At 42.8% G+C, this 17,723-nt stretch overlaps 1 protein-coding gene across 1 annotated transcript in view; it reads right to left on the minus strand.

Annotated features, from left to right (window-relative positions):
• SMC6 (structural maintenance of chromosomes 6) overlaps positions 1-17,723 on the minus strand; it is a 317,112-nt gene that overhangs the window by 214,856 nt on the left and 84,533 nt on the right. Inside the window, 3 exon segments of the mRNA XM_029595951.1 lie at positions 2,816-2,994; positions 6,185-6,349; positions 12,619-12,707. Of these exon segments, the coding sequence (XP_029451811.1) occupies positions 2,816-2,994; positions 6,185-6,349; positions 12,619-12,707 (433 nt within the window).

A 17,723-nucleotide genomic window follows, 5' to 3' on the forward strand; every position in this document is an offset into this window, starting at 1 on the left:
GCATGTGGTCTAGATCGCTTGGCTCGCTGCATTGTGGATTCCACAACCAACGAAGAGTGGGGCAGTTGTGTTGTACAATAGAATTTTGACTTCTGCATTCGAAATTTTAGGTCTGTCTTTTTGGAGACCGGTGGGATAGTATATGGCATCTCCCAGGACTTCTCAAGGACCGAATCCAAGACACTGTGGGTTAGTAAGGAGGTGGGCTCAACCGGAACGTCAAATATCTTAAGAAGGCAGAGCATTTCCGCTCTAGGGTCCGGTAATTTTTGGACCTGTAGGTTAAGAACCTTTCCCATCTTGTCCAGGAACTTGGGATATGATAGGTCTTCCAGAGGCAAGTAAGGTTCAGGTGTATCCTCTGCAGGATCAGAGGGGTAACCCGTTGATGCAGGCGATAATGGAGGGGAATCCGAATCAGTCCCTATCGGGGAGTGTTCCTGTTCCAGTTTTGTAGGTGATGGTGTTGACGGTCCCGGTGGAGAAGGGTTCCGTACTCTCTCAGGTGATGAACCCTGTTGAGGTGAGGGTGGCACAGTACTCCAGGGGATGATGGAATTTGAAATGAGGATTGTAGCATCTCAAAAAGGCCCGATAGGGCCGATGATAACTGAAAGAATGCCTCCTTGGTTTGTAGCAGCATCCTCTGTTTGCCATGTATATCCCTATGCAGGGGTGACAAGCCTTCCCCACTTACACCCGTTTTCCTCAGTTTCTTTACTGGCGGTGTGGGTGATATTTCCCCCCATTCTTGAGGAGATCTTGATGAATGATGTTGTCTCAGGGAGGAGGAGGAGGATGACGTGTGTCTTACATAGTCCTCTTCCGACTGTGGTCCCGATGTGCATGTCTCACTCCTGGGGGATAAGGATTGGTCCGAGAACTGGGAGTCATGGAGTCTCGTGAGGGGAGGGTGGGAGGTAAGCACCTCTCCTCTCCCAGAGGATGTTTAAGACCGTAGGCTGCTGTCCGTGGTCTTTTTAAGACTGTCTTTTCTCACTCACTGAATGGGTTACCTCTCTTGATAACTGCTTCGAGGTGTGAGGTGGAGTGGTGTCTGATGTAGGCATTAAGTGTGCCTGTTTGGATTTTCTATGTGTCGATTTTGACAGATGCAGTGTTGATGGAGGGACATGTGTCGCCGTTATCGGTTGTTGCATCAAAGCCAACACTCCTTGCACCGAACTTGACGCTTCCTGCTTCGATTTTTGCGGTTCCTGAGTCGATGTGGACGCCCCCTGCGTCGACTTAGACGCTGCCGGCGTCGATACTGATATTTCTCGCATCTGCTTCGAGAACTTCTGCGGCGCCATCGACGCTCTTTGTGTCTGCTTTGATGTCATATGCTTCAGTGGTTTGCGGCTAGACGCAAATTCCTTGGACGGCGTCAAGGCATCTGAGTGCGCCGATTTTGGCGTCGATGTGGATTGCTTCGGTCGGGTCCCCGATGCATGCCATGATGGCTTCGACTCCAACGTACTGTAGTCCCCTGCTCCTCGTGGCCTCTGCTCTGGCGATCGCGGTAAGATATGCCTCGTCGAGTCATGGCTATGAAGGCCTTGACTCCGGGCTTTCTCTCTCCCTTCTGATCCCCCCCTGTCCTGGAAGTGGAGGGGCTCCACGGATGCCGCCCTTTTTACCTTGGGAGTCTTGTGCTTCCTGGGACCTGGCGACGAGTGTGCCTCCGAAGGTGGGGCATAGGACCCCGATTGTGCGTCCCTCAGGGCATGAATCTTCTGGGCCCTCTGTCGTCTGGCGCGCGGCAACATCCTGCCGCAATGCTTACATATGGCCTGTTGATGAGTCGGCCCCAGGCAACGGTAGCAGCTATCATGTCCATCCGTGATGGACATGATTTTTCCGCAACCACAGGGGGTTTGAACCCTGGAAGCCTCGGAGCCGGCTTTTGGGACATTTTTTCTTCTGTTTTTGGAACTCAGTCTGAGGAGAAACTAGCTCCGCATGCGCTCCCGCACGTGGAAAAAACAGACTGAGGAGAGTGTTTTTCTGCGCGGGAAGGCATGCGCAGCCGCACAGAGCAAAGCTCTGTATTCTTCTCAGAAGCTCCGCCTCCTGGGCCCTGATGGACAGTTCCCATGACAGAATGGCTAATTCAGCCCTGCTATCAACGGGAAACTGCTCTCAAGGTGAATAGTAAGAAAATTCCTTTTGCCAAAATACAATTCTAGGTAAACTGAGCAAGATCATGGCATTTGGTGAAGCGGGATGATGGGGCAGGGTAGCAAGTCAGGAAACAGCAGGAATTGACAAGGGATAACATGCAAGGCAGAGGGTGAGAAGATAGAATATATGGATGTGATAATGTGAAGAATGATACAAGGAGAGTAGAGGCAGTGGAAAAGGACAGGAGACACTTCTGACAGATGGCCTCTGCTCTGGCGATCTGGATGATGTCTGCCTGTCTCACTATGGCCAAAGAGAGGAAAATGGGAGATAAAATGGAATGAATAGAAAAAAAAGAAATCAGTAATGAAATACAGAAAAGGAAACAAACACCCACAAAATGATTCAGATGGGAACAGATTGAAAGGAAAAAAATTAAGAAAAAACATGAGAAAATGTGTCAATAAAAAGCTGATTTTTCTGTACCCTACCATATACAAATAACTCAAATTAGTTTTCCATACATAACCATGACTCAAACTGAAACATGTGCCATAAAACACAAGGGCTATTTTCCTACACCTCCATTTATTGATTGCAAACTTTTCCAGCTAGAGAGTTCAAAGCATGTTGGAGCATGGCATAGTTGATAATGTACAGCATAGTAGTTACACTTATTCATCATCCTTACCTAAGGGGCCAACTGGTTTCTTTATAAAGCGTCCTTGCCTGAAAGCTGTATCAATTGCTTCAAGTAAAGCTGGCATGTGCTCCCCAAATCTTTTCAGCCTGTCTGTTTTACTCTCCTTCAGTTCTTTCAGGCGCTTCTTATGGTATTCCAATGTATGTTCCACGTCACGCTCCTCCCTCCTATATTACAGTGAGGATAAGTCAAGCATCAACAAATTAGCAATAAATATAGGCAAATAAAGTACCTCTTTTATAATTAGAAAAAATGCTCCTCTAATGACTTATACAATACTTTGGGAAACATAAGAAAAGGAGGGTCCTGGAGTAATGAGCAGTTGAAAGATTATGCATACTAGCAAGATATTTGTTATTGATTTGACAGTCTGGACAACAAAATGAATATATAACCACAGCAAAACATTATCTAGTAATGACAGAAAAAGTGTTCCTTTTAGTGAAAGATCTTAGGTTTCATTAATTTCTTCAAGTTGGAAACTCCATGAGAGCTCATAAAAGCAATGTCTTTAGAGTTAAATTACTGCATTACAAAATCCCACTTCCCTGCTCAGTGAGAAATACATTAAGTGGATTGATTTAGATTCATATATTCTGTAAAATGTACATTTTACTATGTTATATTATAAATGGAAACTATAATACTTGACAAATATGTCTAGTTCCAGATAATAAAAACAGCATACATACTGGGCAGGTCCTAGTTACAGGATCACTTCTTATCACACCAAGGTGACTGTCTTCTGTCAGGTTAACTTATTCCTCCAAAGTAGCACAAGGTTTGCCTGACTGGAGTTGAGACTGCTGTACTATGTCCCTGAAGATCTCTCTTTAGACCTCTCTGTCTGCCTCAGCAGGCAGATAACCATACATGTGGCACTGTGCAAAAGACTAGATAGCCCCCAACTTGCTGCTGGATCACCATGTGCATCTTCATTTTATTACGTTGATAAAGATTTAAAGGTGATTAAGGACTAGGTATGTCTCTTAATTTAAGGGGTTTTAAATTATTTGGGTCTTAAAATCTAAGATTTTTAAATTGATAACTAGGTGACTCTTGTTAGTTTGTGAATGATCAATAAAAAGACTAAAATCAATCACTAAAATGAAGGTTAACTATACGTTTTGCAAATCACCAACTGACTTGTATTTTCAAGATTCTCCTCCTAATGGGAGGGGAGCAAATCTAACAGAAAAAGAGCCTGGATAGGTGGGAGATGGAGGGGAATCAAACAAGTGACTAGTTGCCTAGGAACCAATACTGTCACCTTTTCAGCTCAAGTAAGTGACCTTTGTAAACTAACAATTTTAATGTTTACAAGAAAATACTAACTTCTACAATCTCACAAAATAACCCAAAGTCCTATTTCTAAACATATACAATTCCTAACAGTGGCAAACTACCACCCTTAAAAACTACCACACAAACAGAGCCAATAATACTTCAACCTTTTAAGAATTTATTTTTTTAGATGTTCTTTCCCAGCAAGTCCAGCTTACCACCTGCAGATAAAGCTTCTGCAGTCAGCACTTCCTCTGGACTTTAAAACTAATACCTTGAAGCATAGTTTTAATGCTACAAGATAAGTGGAGAAGTAGCCTAATGGTTAGAACAGTGGGCTGTGAACCAGGGATTCAAATTCCACTGCTGCTCATGACCTCTATTACCTCAGGTACAAACTTAGGGCCTGATTCACCAAGGCTTTTCTCCCATTCTGTTATCTATGGGAAAAAAAGCTTAATGAATCTGGCCCTTAGAGTGTAAGCCCTCTGGGGATAGGGAAATACCTGAATGTAATCTGCTCTGAAGTGCCAAAAAAGGCAAAATATAAATTAAATGAAAAAAAAAAGAGAGATACAAACAGCAAGTCTAAATATGGCCTGCCTTGTGTTAGAAAATCAGTTACAAAACCCAGTGAAAGACTGTCTTTGGATGAACGATTCTCATTAATATGAATATTAAAATCTTCAGTAATTATCTAGGGCTAAGTGGAGAAGCATAAGCTGTTCAGCTAAAGCCAGAGCTGCTCTATTACTTCCAGAGGAGAGCTACAACAGGCACACAGCCCAGGTTACAACTCGAATTACTAGCCCTTCACAATCTGAACCAAATGAAAGTCATATCTAGTAAATGCCAGGCATATCAAAGTAATATTACCCCCACCTTTTCTGGCTACCATGTAAACCCAGGTGGACAGAATTTCTTTAATATTATAGTAACAGAGATGATGGCAGAAAAGGACACAATGGTCCATCTAGTCTATTCAGCAAGCTTCTTAAGGTAGTAACTGTCATTCTGTGCAAGTTACTCCCATGTTTCTCTTAAGGGTAATAACTCCTGCTCCATGCAGTAATCCCCAAACCTTATGATAACCCATATTACTATGCCAGGATACATAATAAATCCAGCTCTCAATCTTTTAACAGGTCTCATGATCATAGGTTACTAAACATACATTAATATAGCACACTGATAATTTTGCAAGTTTAAAACTTTTTACTCTAAATAGTACAATCCTACTAGTAAAACAGAGAAGGAAGAAAGGATGGTGGAGAACTAAAGGTGTCTCTTGTGAACCTTCCCATAAAAGAAAGTATACAATGTTTGGACAGAAAATGAAAAGTGAAGGAGTGGGAAGAGGAGGAGAAGACAGTTGCAGAAGGGAGGCAAGTATAGCAAAAAGACAGCTGGAAGCAAAAGGTGTATGTCAGATGAATGTAGTAGACTTCCTTAGCAAATGTAATAATCTTCTCCCTTACCAAAAAAAAAAGATATTTGGGGAAAGGAGACCCGATCAGATTTAATCTTGCCATGAGCAGAAGTAAATTTATTCAAGCTAGGAGGGCACAGAGAAATGAATAAAGCCTGTATTTGTGCAGAGTGAGGCACCAATATTAGGGGCTAATGAGGCTGCAACAGAATCCTATAATAGAGAGTACAGGCCAGCTCCAGATCCAGAATAAGATGAATAATTTCTTTTGTGGCTGCTCCAAATATTGTAGAAGTTTGAAAATACAAACAGTGACCAAAAATCTGTTATGACAGTAGATCTTCAACAAAACTTGTTATTCAGCTACTATATGGCTCCTCAAGCCCAAAACCAGTAAAGGTGAACAGCTCCCTGCATGAGACAATATAAAAGACAGATGCCTTATATATCCTCCAAAGAACATATTGGACCTTATTTAACAAGCTCTTCCCAATAAACTGGGGATTTTTCACCTTGACTAACTGCCATTATAGGCATCCTCAACCTGCTGTGCTTCAGAAAAAAGCACAATTTATTTCAAAACAAAAGTAACAATATAAGCTCACATTTATCTGGACATTAGTTATAACACAATTTAAATTTACCTAAGTCTGCTGTGCTCCTCTTTATACTTATATATTGCCTGTTGAAACTGGTCCATCTGCTCAACAGTAGTTATCTCTTGATCATGCAGCATCTTTAACTGCTCCTTCAATGTGGAGATTTTATTCACTCTTTCCATCTTTTCAGTTTCAGAAACTTGATCAACACTAAGAAACAAAACACCCACTAAAAAATTCATCTTATTGCAGTGATAGTTGCTTATTCAAAATATTTTTCTAGACTTCAAAATGTAAACTCAAAGACAAATAATTACAAAAGTAGATATTTTACACAAAACCCATCAGAGGCCCCAGTTGCCTGTGGCAGATTTTTCAAGATTCTGCAGCAACTGTATGGTAAGTTTGCATATAGATTCATAATTGACTATGCAAAAAAAAAAAAAAAAAAAGGTCATTTATTTTATTGAAAACCCTTCAAGTTGTTTTTAAATAAATTATATACAAATACAAAATTTACCTAGTACAAAAACAAACATATTTTTGGGACACTTTAAGGTGAATTTTAAGACCTGCGCGCACATGAACACAGCGATTTTATATTATACGCGTATATATATATATGTACGCAATGTATAAAAATCGGCTGATCGTGCATACATGCACGCACAATTTTACACTGACACACGCATATGCATGCAAACGCCACCTCGATTGTGTAAGTGGGGGCGCGCCGACGCAATTACCTGTTAACCCAGTTTGTTCCCATTTTGCCCCAGTAAAGACGACAACTTCCTAAGCCCCCTAGCTAACTTGCCTCCCTTTTACCCTATTGGCCCCAACCCTTAAAACACCACTGACTAGCCTATTTTTTTTTTTGTTTCATGACTTAATTTACTTATACTAAGGACAGCGTGTTATGTGGATAGGGACCCCGGTGAGCGCTGGTGTAAGTACTTCGCACTGGTTTCATTCATGTTTCCTGGAACACCCATGCCTTGCCTCTTTTTGAAAAAAAAAAAAAAAAATTACTCTTGTACCAGGAGATACGCACATTCCCCGGCACCTCAAACTCCATATGGCATGCGCTGGGCCGATATATGGGTGTATCTACAGCTATGGCACACGTAGGGCTTTTAAAGTTCACCCAATAAGCTACAAACAGCTGTAAAATCACTTTGGTTTTGAATTGAAATAGTGCAATGATCTTTTTTATAAGTCCTTGTCTTTCCGAGTTTATGATCTTACATGTACTATAAATGCACTCAGCCTCAGTAGTTTGTCATGCTGTTAATTACACAGAAAAATGTACGTGTATAATGGGCACAAGGTAAACACAACAAGGCTGAATTAAACCTTGGCAGCTATAATGTCAGTCATAGAAGCTTCTATGAATTGAAATTAATGCCTTGCGTCAGCTGGGAGATACTGTCTGTTGCAGACTTTCATAAACATATCCAAGTCTTTGTAGCTAGTGTATAGTTGGCCATATAGGTATGTCCAAGAAGCTCTGTATAAAAATGAAATTCTTCTGAAGGGTCATTGCACCAGCCAGGAATAAAACCAAAGATGATTTTGATGTATTTAAGAGATCACTGAGGATCAAACATTCTGACTGCTTTCACACCAACTTCACCCTTCCTCTCCTACTCTTCTGCTCTGTCTACTCCAGCCTTATATTCTCAGCCTCAAAACTCTTCCCCCCTCCCCTTCACTGAAGGTGGTTAATGAGGGGAGGAGCTGGAGGAGGAGTAGAGAGAAGTAGCTGGCACCCCCCCCCCCCTTTAGCTTTCTTTAAAACATTTAATCAAGAGGTGAGAAAGCTTCAGGAATATTGATTGTGCAGCAGGTTGAAAATTATGTGGTAAAAGGCTAATGGAGGGTTTTTTACCTGTTAATTTTCTATGAATCCTGCTACACAGTCCAATTGAGACAAGTGGAGTTATGTCCACCCCCCTACCAGCAGATGTACAGAACACAGTTTTCCTTGGTGACATCATTGCCACTACTCAGAGGTAGTACAGCACAGGACAACTCAATATTTCTCTAACAAAGCACTGAACCAGAACAAACATTTAAATTGAGAAAATTTTCAAAAACTTTAAAAATATTTGTTACTGGAGAGAAGATACTCTTACCATGCATGACCTGTCTGTGCCCTGTAAGGAACGACACCTAACAAAAGGGAGGAGACGAGAGAAAAAAAATCAACCAGAAGCGGACTGGAGGATCTCTCTCTCTAATACATCTGTATAAAACAGATGCTTGACAAAGACTTCCTCCTTCTTAATACAGTCCAGCTTCCCGAGAGGATCCTGGATTGGTGTAGCAGGATTCATGGAAAGAAAATTCATCCATTTCATCCTTCTACATTAATACAGTCGAGACAAGTGGGATCCGTAAATATGCTGGTAATTTGAGCTTGTAAGCCACAGGACTCAGCTGTCGATCAATGGGGAATAGACCCACAAATCGCAGCGTAAACTTTAAAGATGGCATCTTCAAGCACAGATTTTTAGTGCTGAGTCAACCTAGGCTTCCTGAGAGAGGTTGAGACACTGGGCAACATTTCTTGTCTGCGTGGGTTTTTTTCTTAAACATTCTGTTGCTTGCTCTAGGAGATGGTGTGTCTTTTGCCACAGTTCCTGGAGTTCCTGCCCCATCAGGTTAGCTGCCAGGAAAGGGACAGTTCTGAACAGATCTTGGTGTATAGGGATGGCACCTGATCACTATGTAGAAGGGTGATGACTATGGATGTGTTCATGTGGTTATTATGAAGAATTTGCTCCATGGGAGGCCCATTTATCCTGCCATTGGTCCACAAAGGCTTGTAGAAAGGCCTTGAGACTCTGATTTACTTACCTGGTTTGTCCATTATTCTGGGGATGGTAAACTAAAGTGAAATCCAATGTAATTCCTAACTTCCTGCACAAGGCCTTCCAGTAGCAGGCAGTAAACTCAACTCCCATGTCTGAGAGAAGGTGAAGGGGGAACTTGTGCAGATGGACTATATGTTGAACAAGGTTTACCCAGTTCAGGCACAGACTGAAGGCCCAGAAGGGGCATGAAATGAGCCATCTTAGAAAATCTATCCAGTAACACCCATATGGTGGTGTTGCCATAAGGGAAGGTCAAATAGCCCCCAAGGAATCCTGAACCTATCAGCAAACCCAAAGGTCATGCTCCCACACTCTTATGCAGAGCACATGGGGGGGCAGAACTATGTAATGCTTTTCATCGGTCTTCATCTGGGGCCACCAGTAGAGTCGGACAAGTAATTCCAAGATTTGGGTGATAACTGGGTTACCTGCCAGGTGGGAATCATGAGCCCACTGAAGAAACTTCTGAAGTAGGCACTGGGGACCCAATTCTTTCCAAGAAGAACAGTGAATGTGGCAGCAACCACAATCTTCTCAGGATTATGCTGTGGAGACTCCAGATCGCCCTCAGTATCAAAGGAACGTGAGAGGGAATCACTTTGTCGGTTCTTCTCAGCAGGACAGTACTGCAACTCAAAGTCAAACAGATTAAAAAACAACCTGCAAGTTTGCCAGGGATTTAGTCTCTACAATTGAGCTAGATGTTCCAAATTTTTGAGATCCATGTAGATAGCTATTGGATGCTTGGCTCCTTCCAGCAAGTGTCACCATTCTTCTAAAGCTAGCTTGACTGTAACAATCCATGATCACCAATGATATAGTTCTTCTCTGGAGAGAATTTTTATTTTTTTTAAAGTAGGGAGGTCACAAGGGTACCATTATGGTTACGCTGTAGGACAGCGCCTACCCAGAGGGAAGACGCAGCTATCTTCAGGAAGAATGGCTTGGACAGGACTGGGTTGTATACCCATGGATCAATGGTGAACTCCTCTTTGAGATGTTTGAAAGCTTGGATAGCATCACTGGTTCAGTTTTTGATACCCACGCCCTTTTTAGTTGGGGTTGTGAGCGGCAGGGGGGGGGGGGGGAGCTGCAAAGGAGGAGTAATCATGAATAAATTGCCTATATTAATCAGCAAATTCTAAGAAGCACTGCAGTGTCTTGATGTCTTGAGACCCACAGGCCAGGAACATTCCAGAATGGCTTTTAATTTATCTGGCTCCATATGAAGGCCTTGGCAAGAGATAATATATCCCAAGACGGGAAGTTCTTCCTGTTCAAAAGCATACTACTTTAACTCAGCGCAGAAGTGGGGCTTCCAGAATCTCTGGATGACCTGTTTCACATGACATTGATGCTCCAAAGACAGAGAAGATTAAGATATCATTCAGGTAAACTACCATATGGGAATAGAGAAGGTCCTGGAAGATCTCGTTGACCATTAATTGAAAAACTGTGGGGCACTGCACAAATCGAAGGGCATCACTAGGAATTCACAGGGTCTCTCATGGGTATTAAAGGTGATCTTCCATTCGTCGCCTTAGATTCTGATCAGGTTTTATGCCCCCTGAAGGTCCAGCTTAGTAAATATCTGTGCACCCTAAGGGTGGTCAAAGAGCTCAGAGATAGCTTGAATCGGTCAACCTGAATGGCCTCTACTGGTGCCAATCTTGGCTCAGGAGGTGAGAGGTCACGGGACACTGGAAATTCAGGGGTGGTAAGCTGAACCTCTCTCCTGGGCCTTTTCCTGAAACCGTAGGTCTAGGCAGATGGCTAAGCTAATTAGGCCTTCCAATGACTCAGGCACATCCCTGGCAGCTAACTCATCATTTATATGCTCCGCAAGCAACTGCCTGAAGATCCAATCAGACTATCATGGCTCCACTGAAGTTCAGAGGCCAGGGTGCAGAAGTGCAGTGTGTATGTCCCCTACAGATCTAGAACCTTGTTTGATTTGCAGGAGTTCAGATGCCACAGAAGTCATGTGACCAGGCTCATCTAAGATCTGCTGGAATTCTTACAAGAAACAGTTCAAGTCTCCTAGGAGCGGGTCATCTCTTTCCCAGAGGGGCGAGGTACAGGCCAGGGTAGAGCCACTCAGCAAGGATAGACTCGATCAGTGGGGGAACAGAGATGCCTGTAGTTCAAACTGCATCAGACACTGATTTAGGAAGCTCCTACATTTCACAGGATCTCCACTGTACCTTGGTTGCAGAGGCAGATGAAAGGTAGAAGGCTGGATCACAGTTGCTAGAGGAGAAGCTGGGGCTGACCGGGTAGTCATACCTTGGAGGTACTCAGCCATGGTATTCAGTTGATCCTGTTGCTGCTGAAGCTGGTGCGCTAGCCCAGCAATAGCGGAGATCTGAGACGAGTCTGCCTAACTCATGGTATGGATGTGAGCCCTTAGTGCTGCGGCATAGTTGACAGCCTCATAGTCAAACCTACGAAGCCTATGCTGACAGCTGGTGAACAAATCCTGTAGAGCAGTGGTCCCCAACCCTGTCCTGGGGGCCCACCAGCCAGTCAGGTTTTCAGGATATCCACAATGAATTGCATGAAAACTCGACTGGCTGGTGGGCCCCCAGGACAGGGTTGGGGACCACTGCTGTAGAGGGACAGTCTGGAGCTTCACCTATACCAGCCACCTCCCCGCAGGTCGAGCCCTTGGGTTCTGGCAGCTGGCAGGTCTTGAACGGATCCCTAGGATGGTGAAGCAAACAAGAGTCCAATAGGATGCCGGGGTCAGAGCAAGCAGCAGGCCAATAGGGTCCAAAACAGGCCAAGGTTTGGGCAGGCGGCTAACAAGAATGGTTAGGTACAGGCAGTAGGCTATCGTAGTCAGGTCCAAGCAAGAGGTCAAGCTCCAGAAAGTCAGACCAAGGGGAAACAAAGACTCACAGAAGAGAGACAGGACGAGGCAAGGAACCAGAAGCACAAGCAACACACTCTACTATGGCATCTGAAGTTACCTTAAATACCAGTGGTGGCTGACATCATTACTAGGCGCTCAGGTCCGGATTCCTGCCATGGCACCTTTAAGTGTAGGAACATGCCGTGTATGCCTAGAGAGTCAGAAGTAGGATAACAGCAGGGCCTGGGTGCTGCATGGTGCAACCGTGGCAACAGGGAGCAGCGTTCCTCCCGCTTACTGGGTCCATACGCATCGGGGTTAAGTGAGGTGGCTCGCAGAAGGGCCCAGTGAGCCGCGGTTCATAACAGAAAAGCCTTTAAGTTTTTCCCATAGCTATGGAAAAAATGCTCTGTATCGGCACCATCAAATGTCACCCACTTGTGTGGCTGATTTATTCACTTTTCAACTGACAATAAATGTTACAATAAGTCAGATATAGCAAACATTTCTAGGTACAAAATAGGAGACGATCTTAAATATTCTGCTTCTTCTCTCATTAGAGAATTAGAATTAGAGATGCTGCATCCCAATTTTCAAAGGGTTTATTCCTGTGAAATAATTTTACATCAAATCATTCTTATGCTGGTTGAGATAAGACAGAATTACCCTGCTTGTGAGTCCTTTCAATTATCTAGTTTATGATATCACACAGCATTAAGAATCCTGACATCCCAAGCCTGATTTACCTTTTTTTCAGTTCTTCAATTCGCATGCGAAGCTGCTGATCATCTCTTTCTAGCCGTTTTAATTCAGTTCGGTATCGATTACATAGAACCTCCAAAGAAAAGATTTTTACCAAAAGTAAGAATCGAAAATACTGTTTGCAGATTTTAGTTATTTAACATTTTTATATACCACAAGTCTGAAAAAATAGATTATGAAAACAATCTTTAAGTTCTTCAGACTGAATAGCATATCTGATTTCAGGTTTAAACTAAATAGAACCCAGAAATTAAGGACAAATTTCCAAATAGTTAAAATGCGTTCACAAAATGAAAGCATAACTTTTTTTTTTTTTTTTTTTTAAAGCCTACTCTTACTATATTGTACTGAAAGAAATATAATGGACCATGCCATCCAACATAATCTAAAGTTTTGTTTGCTAATCCCATGTTAAATTTAAAAAAAAAAAAATTGTTTCTAGAAGAATTCACTTTCAATATATTTGCCTGAAATAAAATAGCTATCACTTCTCTGAAGCCAGATTTCCAGCAGTGATTTTCTTAAAAAAATAAAAAAAATAAAAATAAAGTACCTGGCCTACTGATGACAAGGCAGAGGTGGGGGAGGCAATGTGCTTATATAGACCTCTTTGTCACCATCTCCCCACCACAACCTCTCCTCCCAATTCTTGTGCCATTTCTCCTTCTCTGGCCCCTCGCAAGCAACTACAGCAACTTGCGAGTCACCACTTCTCATCAGCGACAAGCAGAAGGGGTACCATCAGTTGCTCTGAACTTAGTCTTTTACTCTTTGGAAGCTACTAGTTGGGCTCTGCTTTCTCCAGGGACAAGAAGGATGGCAATCCTCACACAAGGGTGGTCCCGTCCCCCCCCAAAAAAGGGGACCAACAAAACAAATGACAAACGGGCATAACAAGAACATTTTGTTGGCAATAGGAGGGGGGCAGCCTGAACAGAAATAACAGGCCCTGGTAGGGAGCAAGTTGGGTTCGACACCTCAAACAAGTTCCTGATGACAGACTGGCCAAATCTGCTGTCGTGTTGGCCATCCCTATCCAGACAGTAATGAGATGTGAATGAGTAGATAGAACTCCATGTCGCAGCTCTGCAGATCTCTCTCATGGGGGATGCTCACAAGTGGGCCACTGACACTGCCTTGGCTCGAACAGAGTGAGCCTTGACATGGCCCCCAAGATGTAAATCCACTTGGGTATAACAGGAGGAGATGCAGTCTGCTAGCCAACGGTAAACTTCAAATTGTTCTGATCAAAAGAAACAAAAAGTTGGGTGGACTGTCTATGAGCTTCTGTTGGCTCCATAAAGAAGGCTAAGGCTCTTTTGCAGTTCAAACCCTGCAGGGCTCATTCGCCTTGGTGTGAATGCGACCTGGGAAAAAAAAGTTGCCAGGACGATGGACTGGTTAAGATAAAGTCCAACAACACCTTAGGCAGGAACTTAGGGTGGGTATGCAGGACCACCTTACACTTTAGTGTAAGGTGGATAAGTCACTAAGGCCTTGAGCTAAGTGATCCTGCATGCTGAAGTGACAACCACTAAAAATGTGACTTTTTAGGTCAGATACTTCAGGTCACAGGAGCACGGTGGCTCGATAGAAGCTTTCACCAGCTGAGTTATAACCACACTCAGGTCCCAGGACACAGTGGGAGGCTTCAACTGAAGCAGACCTTGCATGAACTGTACCATATTTTGCGCTCCATAAGACACACATTTTTTTCCCCCAAAAGTGTGTGGTGGGGGGGGGGGGGGGGAATGTCTGTGCGTCTTATAGAGTGAATATTTAAAAAAAACCCAAAAACTAACTACAACCACCCCCTCCCCCAAGACCTGCCAAAAGTCCCTGGTGTTCCAGCGGGGGTCCGGGAGCAATCTCCTGCATGTGTGACATAGTAAGGGCAAAGTGCCGTCGGCTGCCAGTAATCAAAATGGCGCCGACGGCCCTTTGCCCTTACTATGTCACAGGGGCTACCGGTGCCAATTGTGAGCCCCTGTGACATAGTAAGGGCAAAAGGCCGTCGGCGCCATTTTGATTACTGGCAGCCGACGGCCCACGTGCAGGAGATGGCTCTTGAAATGTCAAAATTAAGCAGAAAAGGCTATTCTCCCTCTGTGATTTCTACTCTTTAAAAGCAAGAAAGAATTTAACATCTCTAACATATGTACATGTGTGGCATTTAACTCAAGACATATTACATAGAACTATCAGTCTCACTTTGGCAGGCAGAAATTTCAAAATAGTAAACATTTTCTACAAAAAGGTTTAGAAAAGAGTTTAATATTAAAAAGGCCAAGCAGCAGAAATGTCTGGTTAGAGAGGTAGAATGTCCTTCTGGAGGAGGTGGTGAAAACCAAAACAGTGAAAGAATTCAAAAGGGCATGGGATAAATACTGTGGATCCCTAAAGATTAAAGGATGGAAAAGAAGAAAAGATTGCATGGGGGTAACTTGCTGGTGCAGCAGTTACTACCCTAAACCAATAAGTCTGATACTTTGATGCAACTCAAAACACTGCTCTCTGCTTCAGTGGCAATGGGAAAATTAGAACTGGAGTCATACAGCAATCAAGGGCCCTGACGTTTATGGTCTGGGGAAACAAAGTATGGGGGTAAATTGCTGATGTTGGCAGTTACCATCCTAAACTAATAAGCCTGATACTTTGATGCTCTCTGCTTCAACGGCAAAGTGTAACAGGGAATTGGTTTCAAACTGCAAACGAAGACTTTTACGGTCTGGGAAATTGATAAACATTGGAGGGCGGATTTTAAGAGTCCTGCTCACGTAAATCCGCCCGGATTTACGCGAGCAGGGCCTTGCGCGCCGGAGCGCCTATTTTACATAGGCCTACCGGCGCGCGCAGAGCCCTGGGACTCGCGTAAGTCCCGGGGTTTTTCGAGGCGGGCGTGTCGGGGGCGGGACTGATTGGCGCGGCGTTTTCGGGGCGGGACGTGGCGTTTCGGGGGCGGGCCCGGGGGCGTGGCCGCGCCCTCCGGAACCGCCCCCAGGCCCCGTCTCGGCGCGCTAGAGGCCCGCTGGCGCGCGGGGATTTACTTCTCCTTCCGGGAGGCGTAAATCCCCCGACAAAGGTAAGGGGGGGGTCTAGATAGGGCCAAGGGGGTGGGTTAGATAGAGGAAGGGAGGGGAAGGTGAGGGGAGGGTGAAAGTAAGTTCCCTCCGAGGCCGCTCGGCGCGCGCCGGCTACACGAAATCGGCAGCCTTGCGCACGCCGATCCAGGATTTTAGCGGATACGCGTGGCTACGCGCGTATCTACTAAAATCCAGCGTACTTTTGTTTGCGCCTGATGCGCCAACAAAAGTACGCCAAGGCGCACTTTTGGAAAATCTACCCCTGGGTAACTACACAGCACAGCAGATACTACCATAAGCTTACTGGGCAGACTGGATGAACCATTTGGCCCTTTTCTGCCGTCATTTCTATGTTTAAAAGGAATACAGTAGCATCCCATCTAGATATCATTCATTTTTTTGTAAAGGGTAAAGAGATTACATCCACCATTTAGAGGGACTGTTCTTCAATGGAACCTAAACTTAGTATTTAAAGTTCCAGGAAAGCCTCCATTGAAACCATTAAAAAAAAAAATGCAACAATTAAGGATCTTTCATTGAAGATAATTTTTCTAGTTGCTATTTGATCATCAAGATGTATTTCTAAGATACAGGCACTATCTTGCAGAAACTGTTTTTTAAAACTTTACATCAAATACAGTAACTATTCATTTAGTTCCTTCATTTATACCTCAGGTAATCTCTAGTTTTCATCTAAATCAATTACATTACGAGCCTTTTCAAAAGAAGAATGTAAAGGAAAGAACAGGTCTGAAGTATCTGGACCTATAAAATATTCTAAGATATTTAGAAGTAAAATTCTTTTAGAAAAAAACAGATAAATTACTTGTATTATTGGGAGGACCACGCAAAGGTGAAGCAGCATCTAAAGCTACTTTGGCAAGAAGAATTAAGGAAATGATTACTACAGCATATGTACTGAGGGGTAATAAGGTTCCAGATATAATTAGAGTCCATTCTACAAGAATACAGTCATAGGCAGAAGCTGGGATTGAACATCCTATAGATATTTGTAAAGCAGCCACAGTCAACTTTGCATTCTTTTACAAAGCATTATACACTGGATGTTCTGGCAAAAAACAATACAGCTTTCACAGCAAGTTCAACATCCACCTTCCTATTATAACTGGGCTTTGATACTTTCCATTCATTCTGGATATGTGCAGCAGGATGAAAAGGAAGAAGACATTTAAACTTACCTGTTCATTTCTTTTCCTTTAATCCTGCTACACCAGTCCAGAAATCCACCCGGGAAGTTAACAAAAAAAAAATTAGAGATTTTCTAGTAAATGAAGAGATTAAAAAAAAAAACCAAAAAAAAACACATTACATAAAGTCTTAAAATAATTTTAAAGAGGATCTTTAGCTATAAAAAGTTGTTAAGTGCTACAATTATTAAAATTTGTAATATTTGTATAGTTTAAAATATGCTTTGTCATGGGAATACTAGCATTAACTGTCACTGCAACATATCTAAGTAGTGATGCCACATAAAAAGTTATACTCTGCCTCCTTCTGCTGGAAGGGGAACATAACCAAATCTTTCTGGGCTGGTATAGCAGGACTAAAGGAAAATAAATTAACAGGTTAAAGTTTAAATTTCTCCTTAATGTATTTTTTATTTGTAGTTTTTAGACAGCAGAATGTGAAAAAATGGACAAGAGTGTGAAGAGTTTTACAACTAGTGTCACCATCTGGGCACGCAGGAAAAAAAAAATCATCATATCATGGAAGAACACAGAAGATGAAGACCAACTGATCAATTCAATCTGTTACATTTTTTTCTTGAAAAATATATCCCAGTTGCCATTAGCATAAGCTTGACTGCTTAAATGTTTTATGGGTGTTTTTAGAATATTTTACTTTTGTACTGATTGTTATAATGCTGATTTGTATTTTTTTAATTGTATTTTTTCATTTGATATATCTCTTGTTCCGCTTTTACCCTTAATGAGATGAGAGACTTTGATATGTGTTTGTTAATATCTTATTGTATTTTTAATGTA

The sequence above is a fragment of the Rhinatrema bivittatum genome, chromosome 3 (genome assembly GCF_901001135.1).
Source record: "Rhinatrema bivittatum chromosome 3, aRhiBiv1.1, whole genome shotgun sequence".
Taxonomy (NCBI): Eukaryota; Metazoa; Chordata; class Amphibia; order Gymnophiona; family Rhinatrematidae; genus Rhinatrema; species Rhinatrema bivittatum.